The sequence below is a fragment of the Chiloscyllium punctatum genome, chromosome 22, assembly GCF_047496795.1.
Source record: "Chiloscyllium punctatum isolate Juve2018m chromosome 22, sChiPun1.3, whole genome shotgun sequence".
NCBI lineage: Eukaryota > Metazoa > Chordata > Chondrichthyes > Orectolobiformes > Hemiscylliidae > Chiloscyllium > Chiloscyllium punctatum.
The window spans coordinates 67,188,287-67,210,773 of record NC_092760.1 but is presented as its reverse complement, the minus strand read 5'-3'; the positions used below and the strand labels follow the sequence as shown (position 1 = coordinate 67,210,773).

The 22,487-nt window shown below is 40.0% G+C and overlaps 1 protein-coding gene across 1 annotated transcript in view; it reads left to right on the top strand.

Annotated features, from left to right (window-relative positions):
- Positions 1–22,487, top strand: part of LOC140493745 (doublecortin domain-containing protein 1-like) — a 621,788-nt gene that overhangs the window by 272,221 nt on the left and 327,080 nt on the right. Inside the window, exons 14-16 of the mRNA XM_072592573.1 lie at positions 12,507–12,624; positions 15,642–15,788; positions 19,229–19,350. Coding sequence (XP_072448674.1) covers positions 12,507–12,624; positions 15,642–15,788; positions 19,229–19,350 — 387 coding nt within the window. The remainder of the gene's footprint in view (positions 1–12,506; positions 12,625–15,641; positions 15,789–19,228; positions 19,351–22,487) is intronic.

Sequence of the window (22,487 nt, the reverse complement as noted above, 5' to 3'; positions counted from 1 at the left end):
GGTGTGGCTTCTTATTACAGGCATCAGCTTAAAAAGGGCTAACTTTTTCTCTCTGTTACCTCATCTAACAGAAAGTGAGGAGTGAGCTTCTGTACATTTTTGTCAGAATTTAGGGACATCTCAATGCAGAGGGTAGCCCCTAACTTGCAGCTTTGAAAGTAGATTAAATCAGATTAGATTCCCTAGACTGTGGAAACAGGCCCTTTGGCCCAACAAGTCCACACCGACCCTCTGAAGAGCAACCCACCCAGACCCATTCCCCTACATTCACCCCTGACTAATGCACCTAACACTACTTAGCAACTTAGCATGGCCAATTCACCTAACCTACACACCTTTGGACAATGGGAGGAAACTGGAGCACCCGGAGGAAATCCACGTGGACATGGTGAGAATGTGCAAACTCCACACAGACAGTTGCCCGAGGTGGGAATTGAATCCTGATCCCTGGCACTGTGAGGCAGCAGTGCTAACCACTGAGCCACCGTGCTGCCCGTAATATCCAGTTGATCTTTAAATATAGTGCCAGAACCTTGGAAGCTGGCAGGTCTCATATCCTTGGACTGAAAGATGCGAGAGAGAGATGGAAGAGAAACAAGAGAGAGGCAAGTAACTGAGAGGGGGGAGGAGGAGGAGAAGAGGTCTCAGCAGGATGCTTTTTTTCAATGAGGAAGCTAGGACTGCAGATGCTGGAGATCAGAGTCAAAATGTGTGGCGCTGGAAAAGCACAGCAGGTCAGGCAGAATCTGAGGAGGAAAGTTGAAATTTTGAGCATCAGCCCTTCATTCTGATGAAGAATTTGTACCTGAAATATAGACTCTCCTGCCTCCTCGGATGTTGCCTGACCCCTGGTGTGCTTTTCCAGTGCCACACTTGTTTTGACTCTGCTTTTTCCCACAGGGGTATTCTGGGAGAATTTCTCCTAAATCAACCTAAGCCAGGAGCAGTGCCAATTGTCTCTATGTTATATCAACAATGCTCACAAAACTCTGCAATCTCATGAACCCGGATGCTAACCTCAGTAGGATAAGGATGGCAGTGAAAACTGTGTCCCTGAATTGCAGGAGGTAGACGTTAGTTGTGTTCTCTCTGATTAGAGGAAAGCAGTAGAGTATTTACGTGGTTTTCAGTCTCATTGGCTTCCCTATAGATGCCAACTACAACAGACATGTGGCTTTGTGGCACTGCATCTAACTGTTAAGATGTACCACAACCCAAAGGTTGCCAATTCAAGAATGTGCAGTTGGTGTGTGACTCTGCTCAATGTACCATGCTGATGAATGTCTGACAGCTGTCATGATGCCTTTATTCTGTTCCACTCTGCTGTGCCCCCAGTATTTGAACAATCCTGTTGAGCCAGAGGGTGACTGCTGAATGGCAAGGGCTATTCCCCTAACATCAGACTCATGACTTCAGAGCACAACTCAATCAGACATGGCCAAAATGTATCCAACGGCTGCTGGACACCCACATGAAATATCTTAGAGCAGAAAACTTAGGTGCTGAAGAAACTCTTCTTCTGCTTGGATCACTCTGGAGTACTCCTACAGTACACTGAGGTGTTTTCCATTTTGTGGTGGTTTACTGTCTTCGTCACAATAATGGTCTTAATGCAAAGTGGCTGTTCACAATGCAGGAAATGACTTAATCTACATTCAGTTTGTTTTTGCAAGTGAAAATCCGCCTGCACTTTCTCATCATCACAATCTTCAAGCTGACCTTTCACGACATAATTGTGCACTTCACTGAGCATTGCTTCTTTGCTTCTTCCTTGTACTTTCACTTATCTCTCTAGCTGATTCCGACACGTCATTAATGTATTTAAAATAACTCACTGGTAATTCATTGACTTGAGATGAATCTGTATTCAAGGAAAATGTTGAAAGAATAACAGTTTGCATCATATACTGGCATATCATATTTGATATCATACTGATAGTAACTTTTAACATTTGGCTGCCTTTCTCAAAGACCACTTTATCCCTTTCTTGTACGTTCTCAGTGTCAGCTGTATTTTTATTCATCCCTTTCGTAAATAGCTCAGCCTTATTTAATTATAACTAATTTCTTCCCACAAGGGCGATATAGTTTCTTCTATGGCTGCAAGTAATAGAATGCATCATTATAATGCGCAGTAATGCCAACTTGACCTTGTACTAAAATATTGTTATTGGAATAACTATTCAGTTTCACTCTACTTTGTATAAAGAACTGACATAGAGACCTTGTATTCTCCTTTTGAGATAAGGGGCACTGCAGCTGTATTAATGAGGAAAGTAAATTGTGAATCTTTGAATATTTTTACAGCGGGCACTGGAATTATATCATCAGCTCTTTTACCATCATTCAAATCAGCTGTATTTTAATTAGTTGAGAACAATTAAGTCTTCCTACTCTAGAGTCAATTTCTGTTTCCATATCTATCTTTTCATAAATTTTGAGTATTGTTGCATTCCAGAAACAGCGTTATATCTAGCACAACCTTGGGGCAAGCTGTAACCTGGAGCTTCATGCTTATTACTGTTTGCTCTAATGCTAATAACATCTGGATGTGAGATACCTTTGCCAAAAGGATAGCCATTCGAATAGAAATGGTTGATATATAGAGAAAGATCTTGGGGTCCAAGTACGTAGCTCTCTGAAAATGGCATCACAAGTGGATAAGGTGGTAAAGAAGACATAAGGCATGCTAGCCTTCATCAATTAGGGTACTAAGTATAAGAAGTTGATAAGTCATGTTGCAGCTGTATGGAACTTTGGTTAAGCCATGTTGGAATATTGTGTGCATTTCTGGTCCACAAGCTATAGAAAGGACATAAAGGCTTTAGAAAGGGTGCAAAAGAGGTTTACCAGGATATTGCCTGGATTGGAGTGTATTAACTAGAAGGAGAGATTAGACAAACTTTGATTATTTACAATAGAGCATCGGAGGCTGATGGTGACCTTTATAGAAGTATATAAAATTATTAGAAGCATGAAGTCTTTGCAGTCTTTTTTCCCAGGTTGGAAATATGTGAGAGAGATATGTGAGGAAAGTTTTTTTTTACAGAGGGTGGTAGGTGCCTGAACATACTGCTACAAGAGGTGGTAGAAGCAATACCTTAACAAACTTTAAAAGGCATTTAGACAGACACTAGAATGGGCAGGGTTTCGAGGGATATGGACCATATGTGCAGGCTGATGGGATTATTTTAGAATGGCATCATAGTTGGCACTGACATGGTGGGCTAAAAGACCTGTTCCTGTGCTGTGCTGTCCTATATTTTGTGATTGGTGGCTACCGTGGCAATGGTGGTATCTGGATATCTGTCTCTGAGTGTGAACTTGGCTGTTGTGGACTGGATCTCACCAATATCCAGTGAACTGCTCCTGCCAGCTCAAGAGATGAACGTCTTTGCACTTTGCAATCATTTCTTTCTTCCATTGCCATAATTATGGTCTCTCTGCACTTCTCCTTTTAAGTCAGTTTATTGGCTTTGCTCAACAACCTGACTTTTTTTTTGTTCCTGAGGGTTGGCTACAAGTATGTTCAATAAGTGCACACCATACCCACAATGATGTGGATATTTCTTTTAATTTGAAATGTAATCTACAACCATCTTCCTTAGCAATCAGTTCCTTCCACAGAAAGCAAATCTCAGTGCCATCTCACTCTTAGATGTCCTAATATAAACTAGATTCTCAATTTCAGCACGGTCCTTGTAATTGGAATCTTCTGGTTACCATGAGAAAGAAACCACCTCAAATACATTTGTGAGGAAGACAATTGACTGTTTGCTTGCTTAATCTAAGTCACTGATGTATATTGCAAACAGTTGAGGCAGCATCACAGACCCCTAAGGGATTCTTTACCACCAATGCATCACCTCTCAGGCTGACAAGCAAAAGCCTCTATTAACAAAACATCTCTCAGGTCCCCAGCAAGAATCCCATCTTGCCATCTGGAATTCTATTTGGAAATGCAACAAGGTTCTCCCAATGTTGAGAAAAGCTTCGCCCAACCTTCCACGTAATTCAGTCCAGTTTTCTCACTGTAATCCACATCATTCAGCCCCCCCCCCCCGAATAATATTTCACCTTTGCTCTCTTCATCTAAGTCATTCATATAGATTGCAAATATTTGAACGTTGCAGAACTCCATTGATTATACACTAATAGTTTGTTTGTCTCAACTTGTTGATTTTTGTCAATTAACTGATCCTCAATCCAAGCTGATATTTTACTCCCCTCTTTGAGCCCTTATTTTGCAATGTACCATTTTGTGTGGCACTTTATCAAGCAGGGCTTGGCAATCCAAATATATTGTACGTTGTAGCATATTATAAAATCTGACCATTTGTTTTATTGCCCTCTCTGCTCAGTGCCTGCTGAGGACAATTAAATAATGCTAATTCATTAACAGCTGCCTGCATTTGAGCATGTGCTAATCTCACCCAGTGTAATACACAACAACAAGGTGATGACAAGACTGGACATTTATTTTCCTCTCCGGGAAAGGATTCCCTTCTTTTAGGGGTTGAGGAGCCAAATGTTGGACACTCCACCATTCAAGGTCTTTCAGCTGTCTCGTTTATTGGCCGTTTCATCCTAGAAAGAGAAAGGGACAGATTTGGGATGGAAGTGGCTGGCACAACTGTTAGTACTGGTGCAGGTTAGAGTACAAGAGGTGAAATGTCCAGAGTGAGTGAGTGACAGTGTAGAGGGCATGCAGGATTGTTAGTGGAAGGGTGGGGTGGGAGAGAGTGTGTGAGTGAGTGAGAGAGAGACTGGATGATGAGTAATGGGAAGTGAGCAGAGTCATAGGTTTAAAGTGAGTATGGTTTAACAGAGAAGATTGTGGATTTTATCTTGGCAGGGCTGAACGGGTCATGGATCACTCCTTATGCTCCTGACAACACCCACCCTCGTGGCAAACCTCTGCTCAAACGTCTGCTTATTCCATACACATAACAACCTCTGCATGAAAATGTTGCCCCATAAGTCCCTTTTATATCTTTCCCCTCTCACCCTAAACCTATGCCCTCTAGTTCTGGACTCCCCCACCCCAGAGAAAAGACTTTGTCTATTTTGTTGTATCCATGCCCCTCATGATTTTATAAACCTCTATAAAGTCACCCCTCATCCTGTTCCTCAGGATTCCCTCCAACAACTTGCCCACCATCAGGCTCACCGGTCTATAGTTCCCGGTTTGTTCTTAGCACCTTTCTTAAATAGTGGCAACATGTTAGCCAACCTCCAGTCCTTCGGCACCTCACCTGTGACTATTGATGATACAAATATCTCAGCAAGGGGCCCAGTAATTTCTTCCCGAGCTTCCCACGGAGTTTGAGGGTACTCCTGATCAGGTCCTGGGGATTTATCCGCTTTTATGCATTTCAAGATATCCAGCACTTGCTCATCTGTAATATGGATATTTTTCAAAATGTCACCATCTATTTCCCGAGATTTTATATCTTCCATGTTCTTCTCCATAGTAAACACTGGTGCAAAATACTTGTTTATTATCTCCCCCATCTTCTGCAGCTTCACATGAAAGGCTGCCTTGCTGAACTTTGAGGGGTCCTATTCTTTTCCTAGTTACCCTTTTTGTCCTTAATGTATTTGTAAAAACACTTTGGCTTCTCCTTAATTCCAAAGCTATCTCATATCCCCTTTTTGCCCTCCTGATTTTCCTCAGTATACTCTTACTGCCTTTATACTCATATAACAATTCGCTTGATCCATCTTGTCTATACATAACATATGCTTCCTTCTTTTTCTCAGCCAAACCCTCAATTTCTCTCATCATCCAGCATTCCCTACACTTACCAGCCTTTCCTTTCACCCCAACAGAAATATACTGTCTCTGGACCTCTCATTATCTCATTTCTGAAGGCGTCCCATTTTCCAGCCGTCCCTTTACCTGCGGACATCTGTCCCCAGTCAGCTTTTGAAATTTCTTGCCTAATACCGTCAAAATTAGCCTTCCTCCAATTTAGAACTTCAGCTTTTGGATCTGGTCCATCCTTTTCCATCACTATTTTATAACTAAGAGAATTATGGTCGCTGGACCCAAAGTGCTCCCCAACTGACACCTCAGTCACCTGCCCTGCCTTATTTCCCAAGAGTAGGTCAAGTTTTGCACCTGGTCCAGTAGGCACATTGACATACTGAATCAGAAAATGTTCTTGTACACACTTAAATTCCTCTCCATCTAAAACCTAAACACTATGGCAGTCCCAGTCTATGTTTGGAAAGTAAAAATCCCCTAACATCACCACCCTATTATTCTTATAGATAACTGAAATCTCCTTAAAAATTTGTTTCTCAATTTCCCACTGACTTTTATGGGGTCTATAATACAATCCCAATAATGTGGTTATCTCTTTCTTATTTTTCAGTTCCACCCAAATAACTTCCCTGGATGTATTTCTGGGAATATCCTCCCTTAGTGCAGCTGTAATGCTATCCCTTATCAAAACTTCCACTCCCCCTCCTTTCTTGCCTCCTTTTCTATCCTTGCTGTAGCATTTATATCCTGAAACATTAAGCTGCCAGTCCTGTCTATCCCTGAGCCACGTTTCTGTAATTGCTATGATATCCCAGTCCCATGTTCGTAACCATGCCCTGAGTTCATCTGCCTGACCTGTTAGGCCTCTTGCATTGAAATAAATACAGTTTAATTTATCAGTCCTACCTTGTTCTCTGCTTTGTCCCTGCCTGCCCTGATTACTTGCCATCTGTTCTCAACTGTACCAGTCTCCGATTGATCTCTTTTCTCACTATCTCCCTGTGTCACACCCCCCACGTTACTAATTCAAATCCTCCCGAGCAACTCTAGCGAATCTCCCTGCCAGTACATATTAGTCCCTTTCCAATTCAGGGGCAATCCGTCCTTCTTGTACAGGTCACTTCTACCCCAGAAGAGATTCCAATGATCCAAAAATGTGAATCCTTCTCTTATACACCAGCTCCTCAGCCATGCATTCATCTGCTCCATCCTCCTAGTCCTACCCTCACTAGCTCATAGCACCGGGAGTAATCCAGATATTACTACTCTCGAGGACCTCTTTTTTTTTTAAATTCCTGCCTAACTCTCTCTATTCTCCCTTCTGAATCTCATCCTTTTCCCTTCCTATGTTGTTGGTTCCAATGTGTACAATGACCTGCTGCTGGGCCCTCTTTTCCCTTGAGAACATTCTGCACCCTCTCTGAGACATCCTTGATCCTGGCATCCGGGAGGCTACACACCATTTTGATTTTTTCACTGCTGGCCACAGAAACATCTGTCTGTGCCTTGGACTAGAGTGTCCCATAACACAATCGATCTCTTGGAACCCAAAGTACCCCTCGTTGCATTAGAGCCAGTCTCGATATCAAGAAACTTAGCTGTTCGTGCTACATTCCCCTGAGAATCCATCACCCCCTATAATTTCCAAAACAGCATACATATTTGTAATGGGGATAGCCACAGAAGACTCTTGCACTACTTGCCTGTCTCTCTTACCTTTCCTGGAGTTAACCCATCGATGTGACTATCAGTGACTTTGCTCCATTTGCATAACTGCCATCCTTCACACCTCTTACTCTCGTAAATTCTTCATTGCCTCTCACTGTCACTCCAACTGATCCATTTGATCTGATAGGATTCACAATCAATAGCATTTGTTGCAGATATAATCCTCAGTAATACATAAACTCTCCCTAAATTCCCACATTCAACAAGAAGAGCATATCACTCTATTAAGGGCCATTTTTTGCTTCCAATCTACAGACCCAGAAAATAGCACCATCTTATTCCTCAACAAAACACTGCTCCAGGCTAACTTAATACTTATGGCTTATATTTTTAAATTTTAATCAAGAGACATATCTCAATAAAACATATAATCAAGAAAAAAAAACAACTCACTACTGTCGATTTGCATCAAGGCAGTACTTAAAATTAATCACTTATCTGTTTCTGTGCTGTGACCTCTCCCAAACAGATTCCTCCAAAATCAGTTGTGAATTTCACTGATTTGTTAATTTTCCTCGATGCACTCCAATGTCCAGTGATACATGAATTCAAACAGAAAAGGCAGTAACTGCGCAGGTTCACTGCTGTGCCAGTTAGCAGTGTGGGTTTCTTTTTCTCTCTCTCTCTCTCTGGCATTGGCCTGACCACATGCTAGCTTTGTCTGTCCTCTCCGGGTGGCACGGTGGCACTGCTGCCTCACAGCACCAGAGACCTGGGTTCAATTCCCACCTCAGGCAACCGACTGTGTGGAATTTGCACATTCTCCCCGTGTCTGCGGGGGTTTCCTCCGGGTGCTCCGGTTTCCTCCCACAGTCCAAAAATGTGCAGGTCAGGTGAATTGGCCATACTCAATCCCCTGTAGTGTTAGGGGCAGGGGTAAATGTAGGGGAATGGGTCTGGGTGGGTTGCTCTTCGGCAGGTCGGTGTGGACTTGTTGGGCCGAAGGGCTTGTTTCCACACTGTAAGTAATCTAATCCCTTTTAAAAGTACCGTTGTTTTGACTTTTTTTTCCCTCCATAGTTCCAAAACAATGCAACAGCATATAAAACAGTAATTGCTGCTCCTGGAATTAGAGGAAATCACCTCCACCTAAAATATCTCAAAAAAGGAGCACCCTGTTCAGCTAGAAATTTTTCCTATCCTCCATTTTAGATTATCCAGAATCCTCAGCCTTGTGGAATCTTGTTGGTTACTCCTTGTTCTACACCTGCTGTGATTTTCCTTTTGGTGCTGTAACATAAGAACATAAGAACTAGGAGCAGGAGGAGGCCATCTGGCCTTTCAAGCCTGCTCTGCATTCAATAAGATCATAGCTGATCTTTTCATGGACTCAGATCCACTTACCTGCCCTCTCACTGTACCCCTTAATTCCCTTATTGTTCCAAAAAAAATTATCTTAGCTTTGAAAATGTTTACTGAAGTAGCATTAATTACTTCACTGGGCAGGAAATCCCATAGATTCACAACGCTCTGGGCGAAGAAGTTCATTCTCAATTCAGTCCTCAGTCTGCTCCCTCTAACCTTGAGGCTACGCCCTCTTGTCCTAATTTCACCTGCCAGTGGAAACATCTTCTCTACTTCCATCTTATCTAATCCCTTCGTAATTTTAGGTGTTGCTATAAGATTCTCCCCATATTATTCTGAATGCCAATGAATATAATCCCAGTCTATTCAGTCTCTTCTCATAAGCCAACCCCCTAAACTAGAGTCAACCCAGTGAACCTCCTCTGCACCTCTCCAGTGCCAGTACATCCTTTCTCAAGTAAAGTCACCCAGCTAATCTGCAAAAAGTCTCAGTCCAGTTGATTTGTCAGCCTCTGGCAAGCTGCTGAACATTTTTTCTAAGGCCAAAGGGTACGACCTTACTCTGGTACAAGCCTGCCAGGATGACAAAGGCTGAGTTTTCTCTCATTCTGAGGGTTATGGAAACTTGTCTGTACCTCAGCAAAACTCACTCCTTAAAAGGATAGACTGAGTGGCCAACCTTATCTGTAAAACCTCAGCACATGGACTTGGCATGGAGTCTACTCTTGTATTGAATTTCCGGTGGTACATGTAGAGCCTTTTTGGGGTTAGTGCCATGGGGAAGCTCTAGCTGAGTTCAACTATTTCAGTGTCTGTGTTTTTCTGGATTTCCTGTGTGACCTGTGCCAGCTTGTCAGGGCACAGCTGGTGTGACTTGCGATATACTCTGGGGGGTTCTTCCATGCTCATGCCATGGACTGTTACCTGGGTACCCTTGGCTGACCTTGGTGGATTTCAATAACTATCCTGAGCAAGGTGGCCAAATCAAACAGGATATTTAAAATTTAAGATTCTGATGTCTGGCAACCTTGGAGAAGCCTTCAGTTCCTCCTTCTCAACACACTGTACCTAACTGCCCTTGGGTATGTCCACCTTCTGGAAACCAGTTGACTTGGTTCTGGGTTTATTCCTGCATTGGAACTATTTTCTGTTACTTTAGAGAAGGCTTGGTCCACAAACTGACCCATAATATTTGGAATGCTACTGCCCTTGGGAGCCTACTTGCTATTGCTATACTACCCTGTGGCAATTCAACCATGTGAGACATCTCCCTCATTAACTGAGTGTCAATCAGAACTTCCCTATTCTCTGTCTAAGGTTGGGAAAATGGTGGGGCATCCAGATCTCCTGTTTTTCTTGGATGCTCTCCTTTTTAATAACTTTTCTGCCAGTTTTGAGACCTTTCTGTCTTCTTGTGCTGTCCTATATCTTTGGGGACACCCTTGCTCACAGGTGTTGAATTAGCTTTGGTGGATCTACCTGGTGGCCTTTCACTGGGTAAGGCACCTTGCTCATCAAGCAGAAGCCCTAATTTCTTTTTAAACCAAGGGAGGCCATTCTCTTGCCAATCAGGTGTCTAGGGTGTAGGTTTGCTCGCTGATCTGTTGGTTTGATATCCAGACGTTTCATTACCTGGCTAGGTAACATCATCAGTGGTGACCTCCAAGTGACACCAATTAGGTGTCTGTTTGGGAGCCTTTCCTTATATCCTTCTAAATGTGGAAGAAAGGTTTCACTTAGCCAAACTTCTTGTTTATTCAGGGTCATAGGCTCTAGGTCTTTATGAATTCTATAGGTACTTTTATTGAGTCCTTTTTAATGTTAGAGTACCGATTTCACCTTTCTTTTAAAAATGAAGGGAGCTTCCCTGTCCTTCCTTACTCCTGACAAGATTCCTTTACCTCCTGCAGGTCTCTGAATGTTTTCCAGCCTTTTGCAGGGTTGCAGGGCTGTACTGAAACCATTTGGTTTGTCCAGCCTCTATGGGATATCTCCTGACCCCTTCTGGCTCTTTCGGGTCTTTCTTGGCCTTTTGAGCTCTGGGTTTTGTCCTGACTGTGTTTTCAGTCCAGGAAGCACTGACTTAGCTGGCTTTAGCATCCTTGGCTTTCCCACTACATTTCCAATTTCTGTAGTCCAATTCATTTCGGTGACCACTAACAAACTCTTTTTATTTAATATTTAAAACAGAAGTTTGGTTTACTCATGCATTTGGGGCATGATGGTCACAATGAATGAATAGGTGACATCATGGTAATGCCACTAGATGAGTAATCCAGAGCCTGGATAACCTTTTGAGAGCATGAGTTCAAATTCCTGTGGGTGCTGAAAAACTTGAATTATAAAAAATAATGACAGGATTTTAAAAAAAGTCTCCCTAATTGTAACCATATCATCACCGTTGTCACAAAAACCCATCTAATTCATTGGTGATCATTCTTTACAGAAGGAAATTTGCCACATCGCTAGAGTTGCTGCTGCAGAAATTAGAATGGAGGCGAGAAAGCCTCTTTGCAAAGTCAGAAGGCCTTCCAGGCTGATATCTGATCTCATTTACATCTGATTCCAGATCCACAGCAATGTGATTGACTCTTAATTGCCCTCTAGTTATTAGGAATGGACAATATATATAAAAAAAAAGTTGGCCCAGTGAGTGATGCTTTCATCCCATGAATAAATAACAAAACAAAAAGGTGTACAAAGAAGAAAAATTTTTTTTAAAAAAGGAAAAGTAGGGAAGGGAAATGGATGTAATAGAGGGTAACTTAAAGATCAGGGTATGGACTTAATTCATGTAATTTTTGCCTAATTCCAGCAAATCAGTGTCCAATGAAACTCTTTCTTTCTTCAAAGGGGCTCATTCAGGCAGCTGCAGTTGACTTATGTATCAGAGTTCCTTTTTGTAGTGATGAAGGCACAGCAAGATGATACTCATACTTGGACACTTCAGTCAAATTTAAGATTCTTCCAGGAACTAGGTTTTGAAGAGCTTGAGACTTGATGACTTATTGGTTTTCTTTCAATCTCGTCTGCTGTATTTGCTGCTCATATTACAGCCTCCTTTACATTGTTGGAAACCACATGCAGATTGGGTAACTGCTTTGACAATGTGTCCATATTGGTGTGCTGGTGCTTTCATATGCCTCCAGTTGTCCTATAGGTTATTGTCTCCTGCAATAGAGAGAGAAATAAGTCAGTGACTTTGGTGCAATGTCTTTGGGTGATATGCCTATTATTGTGTGTGTGTGTATACGCACGCATGCAAACTGAGTCGTGGGTGAGACTTGCAACAGTGCTAAATGTAGTACAGTGGTGTGAGGCCAGTATTGTTGACAGGAATTGAAAGAGGGTGTGGTGAATGAAGTAGTTTGTGAGGCTAGTGGTTACTTGTAAGAATATGATTACTTGTGTATGGTCATTAAATGTTTGCATTTCATCCAGAACCCTGTAACCGGACATTGAAATCATGAAGTTGATATTAAAGTGAGGCAGTAAGAACTTGAAAATGAAACTTTAGTTACTTCTTTCTCGTAAGAAGATTTCATTCAAATACCTCTGCCTGGGAATATTTCAGTTGTTTGTTGTTGTGCTTCCTGAAGGAAAAGCAGTCATAAATTGAAATTAAAAAAATTATGAAAAAAACTTGTAGTTTAAAATGAGGTTGTTGTAATGCACAAAATTTAATGTGTGATTGACTTTATAGATGTGAGACTTGGGAAGTGTGCACAGAATTCCCGGACAACTATGACTGGGCATGCTCGTATCAATCCGGTTATGAAAAGATGGATATGACAAGGAATTATCATTTCCTTCGATGGAAAGTAGGTACTACTCCGGTTTAACTGTTGACCAAATCTGGCAGAATTTTCTTTGTGATATTTATTACACTTGAGTTGAAAACATTCATTGCTACTTCATTGACTTAATTGAAGCATTGGGTCAGTGCTAAGGCAGTTGGTTTAGGTATATTTAATCTATGCCTGTATTGGCACATCCTAAATACATTTTAGAGGGTGTGCCGGAAATAGGGCATGACCCAAAATTCACCTTCAGTGCTAATATCCTTGTTTCTTAAACCTACAAGCACTCGCCATCTTCAAGACATTTTGCAGAAATGTTTACTCAGGGATTGTTTTGGGAGTGGACAGTTTATAGCCGCAGTGGTGATTATTAATATCAGTAAATGTGTTGTCATACTTGCATGGTTAATAATGTTGCTGTAACTGCAAAACATTGGAAAGTAGGGTTAAATTAAAGCCTTTGATTTGCATTACTTGTTGTATAGATGACTGATGTATTAACTCTGATTTCAGCTACCAAAACCTTCCCTGTTCTGGGAAAACCCAAAATCTGATAGCATTCATTGGTGAAAGGGTCAGGTGGAAATATCTGTGCAGAATCAGATCTGGGCTATGTTGAATAATTTAAAATATAAGACAGCATGAGATCTCATGCTGTGAGATTTGTTTTTATTCTTCCTAGCTTTGTCAGAAACAGCAGAGCAGATGGATGAAATGATGACATATATTCACTCTCTTACGAGTGACTTCATCTATTTCTATAAGAAAAACTTATCGTGTGTGTGCGTGTGTATGTGTGCCCTCCAACGCAGACCCTAGCAGAAATTTCACACTTAGTGGAAGGGAACCTCTGTTGAATAAGGCAGACAGATTCTTCTGGCACTTGTAGATCTGGGTTTGAGCCATTCTGTCCAACTAGTGTCTCTCCAATGTTTGAGTGGAAAAGGCAGAAGCTTGTCCAGTTTACTCAGACAGACTGTCATCAACCCTTTGTTAAAGGAATAGACCCCTCTCCTCTTCAAGATGCTTTATCTTATTTCTTGGTGCACATATCTCCTATTGACCTACTTCCACCACAGTGTCTCTCCAAAAGATGGTACATCAATTGTCAGCTCCAAAAAACACACCTTTTGTCAACACTTTACGTCTTGCATTCATCAGAGCAGCTCTCAAAAAATTCCAACGTAAAAAGAAAACAATATTGAAACTATGTCCGAGGAGATTGCTAACTGGTTGCCAAATAAACACTGACCGAAACATTACCATAAGAATGCACCATTTAATAATGTCTGACAGTAAACTGCCAAGCTTTGTTTCAATTCTAAACCAGGCAGTTTGACTCTGATCAAGGAATTACCCCAACAAAAGAAACAGATTATCAATTTTGTTCAGTTTTGTAGGGTTGGTTTTGTGAACACAGGATGGTTGGGTATAGTTACTTGTTGTGAACTGCTGAAGGGATATGCAGAACCCACAACACAGTGTCCAACATTAGATGTGATTCCAAGACTGGACAATACTTGCTAAATCCGGAGTGTACAATAATTATGCTGGCAATCAATTTAAGATAATCTGTTGGGCTCTCAGTATTGTGCACTTTCTAGCACTAGAAGCCACATATATTTGTGCACAGAGCCCTGTTCTTGGCAGGCAGAAAAAAAAATGTACAAACTGCTTGTTCTAACTCAATGAAATAGGTGACAGCCATTTGCTGGTTCATTTTTCAGGACAATGCCTTGACCAATCAGTGTAATCCTACTTGGTTTTAAAATACAAACAAGGCTTGGTAATTAGCTGTCATTCATCATTAATTGGTCCATTCTCCATAGTTGTACCTCTACCAATCTGAGTCCACTTGCCAATCAATCAGGATTTTCCTCTGATACAGTATAAATGTTGGTTTCTCTTTTTTTTGGTATTTCTTACAAATTGTTCTTAAGATGCAAGACAAAATGCTTTGACATTAAGCAACACCCAAGTTCTATACCACAAAATGACTATTTGTCAGCTTTTTCATAGTCCTTATCAGATCCAGCAATCAGTTGTGAATGATTGGCTCATTAATCTTTCCTGCTATGTTATGACAATGGGCCTTGTCTCTCCCCAACAGTAGAATTCAGATCAGAAACCCAGGCTTTAGTTGAATGACAGGGATGAATGCTTGACATTGTACTCTGTTACATAGCACTGTATCTCACCCAATTCACCCAAAATCTATTGGCAAAGAGAGCATTCAAGTTTAGGATCACTACAAAGCCAGCATGGTTTAAGCTATTCACTTTGAATTGAGTGACAGCAAAGATGCATACGTTACAACAAATATTCTATAACAGAAGACATTTTCAGAAATATATTTGGTCATCAAAATAAGGATACCCCTCACCTTCATTCCTCAATGCTCCCAGATTAATGAGTTCGATGGATGAAGGGCTTATGCCTGAATATCAATTCTCCTGCTCCTCAGATGCTGCCTGACCTGTTGTCCTTTCCCAGCACCACACTCTCGACTTACTATATTGCAACTATAAAGCATGCATGGAAAATTGTAGCTTTAAAGAGTTAAAGCTTAGCTATAATAGAGGATTTGCCCTTTTTAAATAGCACTGACAATAGCAAAATGCCTGCTGATACAATTATGCGTTGTGTTACCCCATGTCAACTAGCTTTGACTCCTTTTTTCCTATTTAACAAGTATTTCAATGTTTCTTTTCTCTCCTGGAAAAATAAGCTCATAATTAGTCTGTACTGCTGTGGAGCTCCAAGCTGCTGCCTCCAGCAGTTTGTCTGATTGTAAAGCTGTGGTATTTTGTGCTTTGACTTGTTGTTTGGTGTCTTCTGAGCTATAAACAACACTACTTCATGGTGTTTATCTTCACTGTGGCTGACAAATGTCATTTGAAATGGAAGTTAAGAAAGATTGAAAACTAGAGCCAAAATATTCGGAAAGAGCATTGAGGTGAAAACCAGTAAAAATAGATGATGAAAACATTAAGAAGAATACCAATTTAATATTGTTTCATGCTTTGCTTTGCAAATAGAATGATCCACAACTGGTCGTGTATCCTTCTATTACTATTGAAAACAGATCTGAGAAAGCTGCTTCCATTAAAAAGGAGCAAAAGAGAAACAAGATTTCAGAAGGAGCATCAAAGTGGACTTTCTCTTATATATGGGTTATTGCAAAGGTACAAAACCAGTCAAATAATATATTCTGTTGATTAGATCCAGGTTTAAAAAGGCTGAAACATCCCACAATATTGCCTGAAATATTGTTAAGAGGGACAATATATCACACATGAGACATCTTAAAATTGCCCTGAGGAGAGTAAAATAAAGTAAACTAACTTAACTTGAGGATGTTATGTATTTTCAGGAAGATGGGGACAATGGGATTCATTTTTAATTGTTCCAGTAGGCAGCCAACATAGACACCATGGACTAAATGGCCTCCTTGAATGTTGTAAACCATTCCACAAGAAATAATTTGATAAAGGAACCATTATGAAAACAAAATTACAAATTTTGTTGAATAGTTTTATTTGAAACCCAGCAATGCTTATAACCTTCATGTATATAATCATATAATGTTCTGGCGATGTGGGTTCGAATCCTGTCATGGCAGACAGTGAGATTTGAATTGAATTTCATCTGATGATGACAATAAAGCCATTGTCGTAAAACTCATCTGGTTCACTAATGTCCTTTAATGGAAGGAAATTGTCATCCTCATCCTCGTCTGGCCGACACATGACTCCAAACTCTCAGCAATGTTGACTCTTAACTGCCCTTGGGCAATTAGGGATGGGTAATAAATGCCAGCCTAGCCAGCGATTCCATGACTAAATAAATAAATCAACAAGTTGAGTTTGGACAGCAGAAGTTTAAAAGCAACTAGAATTGCAGGGGAAATATTTTCTGATTATTGTATTTGAGAATGGGGGCATATTTTCCAATTGGCTTAATAGCCACATTAAAACAGGGATCTTTGGCAGTCATTAAGAATGTGAACCAAATATGAAATAATATGTGCCATTATGAATAGGAGAAGGCAACATAACCTAAGGAGAGTATAGCCTTCAAACTATTCAAGGTCTCTGCTTCCACCACCTTTGCGGAAAGGTAGTTCCAAAGACTCACATCCTTCCAAGAAAGAAAAAAAAGTTACCTAATGTCTGTCCTTGATTTTTAAGCAGAGACCCTTTTTTCTAGATTCTCCTATAAAAGGAAACATTTTCAAGCCTACCCTGTCAAGACTCTTAAGAATCATGTATGTTTTAATCAAATAACCTCTTGACTGTTCTAAATTCAAGTAGATACAAGCCTAGCCTGCCCAATTGTTCTTCAGAAGACAACTTGCTCATTCTAGATATTGATCTAATAAATCTTCTCTGAACTTCCTCCAGTGCATTGATATCCTTCCTTAAATATGGTGACCAACATTGTGCAGTGTACTCCAGATGCGATCTCACTAATGCATTGTGTATCTAAAGCACTCTTTACTTTATATTCAATTCCCAATGCCACAAGTGACGACATTCAATTAGTTCTGCTAATTACTTGCCATCTCTGTGTGCTTACATTTTGAACTTCATGCAGAAAGACACCCAGATCCTTCTACATTAATACCATTTAGATATTGTACTTCTTATTCATCCTGCCAAAAAGGGCAATTTCCCATTTTTCCCACACTGTATCCATTTACCCCATTGCCCACTCACTTAACACAACCACTTTTTAAAAACTAACCTCCTTTTGTTCTCTTCACAACTTACTTTCTTAACTGTCTTTGAATCATCAGCAAATTTCATAACCAAACCTTCCTTCCTTTCATTGAAGTCACTTATATGAGGCTCCCTCATCAAACCCTGTGGCACATTTTATATCTTACAAACCTGATAAAGACCAATTTATATATACTCTCTGTTCCTCGTTAGGCAGCCAATCTGGTATCGATGCCAATATGCTACTTCCGACACAGTGAGCATTCATATTCTGCAATAACCTATTGTGGCACCTCATCGAATGTCTTCTTGATATCTGAGTCCAGTGTATTTGCTAGTTTCCCTTTCACTTCTACCACATATTTCCTCAAAGAACTTCGATAGGATGGTAGAACATGATTTCTTTTTCACTAAAGCATTTTGACTCCACCTGATTACCTTGAACTTATTTAAGTGCCCTATTATAATTTATTTAATAATAATTCCAACATTTTCCCTATGACAAATGTTAAGCTAATTGGCCTGTAGTTTCCTCTTTCTGTCTCCCTTCCTTTTTCAATATTCTAGCCTAGTATGGCCATCCCTGAATCCAGGGAGTTTTGGAAAATTAAAACCAATGCATCAACTATCTCATCAGTCACTTTCTAATCTCCCCTTGACTTTGGTCTAAGGATAATGCCCATCCGAGCCTGGGCACTTCCAGCCTGCAGCTCCAACAATACACTCAGTATCGCTTACCTGGTGATTGTCATTTATTAACTCTATTCTTTAAATATTTTTAGAAATATCGCATTTTTATATTTTTAATTAGCTTTCTCTCATCCTTTTTTTTATTTGGTTCCAGGATTGATCAGGTGTTTTCTGATTATAGTATCTGAGAACGTGGGCAAATTTTCCTCTTGGCTTAATAGCCACATTAAAACAGTGATTTTTGGCAGTCATTGAGTGTGTATCAATTACAAAATGATATGTCCCATTATGTGGAGGAAAAGGCAATATAACCTAAGGAGAGTGCAGCCTTCAAAGTATTTAAAGTCTCTACTTCCACGACCTTTGCAGAAAGGTAGTTCCAAAGATTCATAACCTTCTAAGACATAAAAAAAGTTAGCTATTCTATGTCCTTGATTTTAAAGTAATAAACCCTTGTTCTTCCTCAGATCCTCCCTACATATCTTGCCTTTAACTTCAAATCACTGTCCTGTAGTTCTCCATTAATTGGATTAGCTTAGTCTATCTTATCAAAAACTACCATAATCTAGTACTCATCGATCAAATCTCCCCTTGATTTTGGTCTAAAGAAAGCAATCACAGCTTCTCCAAGCTAATCCTGTTGCTAAAATCCCTCATCCATGGGACTATCCTTATAGGTGCAATCTTTTAAAGATCTTTATACCATTCCTGAATTGTAGTAAACAGAACCGGAATAGTCTGTCAGTGGCCGAGCCAGAACTTTAGAAATGTTTTGTATAACTTCCCAGCTTTTGTACACAATACCTCTCTTAATGAAGCCCAAGACGCCATATGATTTATTAACCAATATCTCATGGACAATGAAATTTATGTTGTCTCTTAGTACACCTTTTGCTGAAATGTATTGCTTTACAATTCTGTATTAACCACCATCTGGCATTTGTCGGCCTATTCTCCCAGTCCACTGATGACAAATTGCAGCTAATTGGTATCATCCTCTTGACGATCACGCCACCAAGTTTGATATCATTGGCAAATTTTTGAAATTTTATTCTGTACTCCAGTGCCTAAGTAATAGTGTCAGAAGTTACAGTTTACAGTTGAATGTGGAACTTCACTTTGAGAATATTGATGCTTTAACCCATTGGAACATAATGACCTCACCATATCATCTTCTTTTCTGCTATTCATCTCTTTGTGCAATGGATGCAAAGGCTGGAATGATCATATGTCGTGCTGTTCCCCAACTCTGCCTTGCTGTCAGTGATCAACCCATCCGGTTGAAGAGTGTGGGTAATGTGGAGTTTGAAGGTTATACGTTAGTTGTGCAGAAAAGGTATGATGTTTCTTTACAAGCATAATCATTAAATCTGTTTGATATGCCATGCATACTATATAATTTAAAAAAAACACACACACAACATTATGGCAGAATCTGTATTGTTGAAGGCCAGAATTAACCATTAATTTCTGACTTCATTGTAATAAGATTACTCCTGAAAAATTTGAATTAAAAGCATGATGTTTAAATGCCTTCCTGTATTAAATTCATAATAATGGAGGGTAAAAATTAATATTGGCAATTTGAACAAATGCATACTCTATTTTGTCTGGCCATGGGTTACTTTCTTTCATTCACTCTTTTAATTGAGTTGGCACTGGCTTAGTACCTTAATTAAAATAGTGACAGCGAAATGTCATCTTCATCAAATATTCTCACTAGCGGTAATGTTCACTGAACTTTGATCTGTGGCATTATCAGTTTGATGCCATTGAATTAACATTCAAGTACTTAAAATGTGTGCATTATCTGGGAAGAGTTATAGATTTTTAAAAAAACTTTTTTTTTTCCTTTCTGATGTCTCCTATTAGTTTCCTCACCTGTAAACTTTTTCTTTTAGCAATTGTGATTTCTCCAGCACTCACTATGCAATCTGTTGATGTCCAGAAACTTGGAAAGGGATTCACGCAAAGAAAAATCATCAAATCAGTTTAGTCACACTTGTCCTTAGTGGTGACTATTATTACTTTTCAATAAACTGGAAGAAAGAAAGAAGATATAAAAGCATCTTCCAAACCAAAAATACCAAACATTTTCATTTTTTAAGCTGTTTTACTAACGTTATGTTTTTCTTACTCAGAATATTATTGGTGGTTAAAATAGTTGGTCACACATCCTAGTGCTAGTCCATTATTAATATTGCTCTTGGGCATGTTGGAGCATAAGTAGGCCATTTAGCCTATCAAGTCTACTCTGCCATTCACCCACCAACTGGATTCATTCCTCCCATTGACCAACCAGGTCGTACCCTCTACCTCGCTTCACCTATCCCCATTTCACCACCCTGCTCCCACCACCCCCTTTATCTGCAGCTCTCCCACACCCACCCCCAGTCCTGAAGAAGGATTACACCCAAAATGTTGACTTCTGCGTCTCCTGATGCTGCCTGGCTTGCTGTGTTCTTCCAGCCTCCTGCGTGTCTAATTCAGTGAGATCATGGCTGATCTGATAATCCTCAACTCCACTTTCCTGCCTGTTCCCCATTAGCCCATGATTCCCTTCCTAATTATAAATGTGTCAATCTCTGTCTTGAATATATTTAATTACCAAACCATTACAACTCTCTGGGATAGGGAATTTCAATACCCTTAGAGAAGAAAGTCTCCTACATCTCTGGATAGAATACCCCTTATTCTGAGATTTTGCTGTCTAGTCACAGACTCTCCCACAAAGGAGTAAAAGCTACTCCACATCTATCTTATCATATCTCCTAAGATTCATAAGGTTGCCTCTCATTCTTCTAAACTCCAGTGACTATAGGACCAACCTGCTCAACCTTTTTTCTGAGGACAATCCCTCCATATCTGGTATGATTCTCTTGAAACAGCTGTAGAGTACCTCCAGTGCCAGTATACCTCTCCTTACATGAAGGACCCAAAACTGTTTACAGTGTTCTATTTGTGGTGTGATTAGTGCCTTTATAGTGGAGAAAGCTTTTTGTGGTTTTTATGCAGGAGAACACTCAAATCCTCCTGAGCTGTAACTTTGTGGTCTTTCCCCATTTTAAATAATATTCCAATTTTCAATTTTCCTGACAAAGTGCATAAACTCTCATATTCCCACATCATATTCCATCTACCAAGTTTTTGCAAACTGGCATAACTTGGCCACATCTCTCTGCAGTGTCATCCCCTGTAAATGCCTTCCCACCTATTTCTGTCATCCACAAACCTGGTGATAGTTTCCTCATCCAAGTCATTAATACGTATTTGAAATAATTGATCTGAGCATTGATCATTGTGGCACTCCACTAGTTGGAAGTTACCATCCTGAAAATGGCCCTTTTGCCCCAGCTCTCTGCCTTCTATTAGGCAACCAGCATTCTATTTATGTTAATATACCAACCCCAACCCGTTGGGCTCTTATCTTAGTAAGTCGTATAAATACTTTCCAAAAATCCAAATATATTACATCCACTTTCCCCCTTTTATCTATCCTGCTTGTTACCACCTCAAAGAATTCTAATAAATTTTCCAAGCATGCTTTCCCTTTTGTGAAGCCATGCTGACTCTGCCTGATCATATAATTTATTTTGAAATGCCCTGCTATTACCTCCTTTATAATTGCCTCTAACATTTCCCCAATGATAGGCATAAAGCTAACTTGGCTATTGTTACATTTTTTTTGTCTCCCTCCCTTTTCAGATAAAGGTTTGACAGTTTTGCAATCCTCTGTGGCTTTTCCAGAGGGCAGGCAAGTGGGGTGATTTGAGTGAAAATTTCCTTTTTCATTGATCTCCATTTAATTAATTTAAACATGATTTAAATCCAGTATTTTATGGAATTGAAATTACTATTGACAATGTACAACGCTTAATTTACACACAACAAATCTTTGTCTAACATTTTAGTGTTGGTCTTACTTAGCTAATTTATTTTAAGTGGATTAACAGTGCAGGAAAATATTCACAACAAGACATTCTACTCTCTGTAGTTAGTATGCTGGGTATAAGTAGTTCTTTATTTATTCTTTTTGGGACACAGCAAAAGCCATATATATTGCTCATTTTGATTGAAGAAATGCAATTGGCCTTAGTGAACTGGCAAGTTTCCTGCAGTCCTATGACCTCTGCCCACAGAAGCATTTAGAGCAATCTGTGACAGCCATCAAATGCACCGCTTGAAAATGGTGTCAAAATGGTATAGCTGAAAGTGTGAAGGTTTTCTCAGCAATAAGAATACCAGCTAAACTGAAAAAGACAGCAAAGGAGATCCTGCTGAACATGTTTTGAATTTTAGGGCTCTAAAAGAGCCAGGTACTGAAAGAAACAATATAGAGCTAGAGTCCTACAGCACGGAAACAGACCCTTCAGCCCAATTCGCCTATGGCGGCCAAGTTTCCTAAACTGAACTAGATCCATTTGCCTGCTTCTGGACCATATGCCACTAAACCTTTCCACTCCATATACCTGT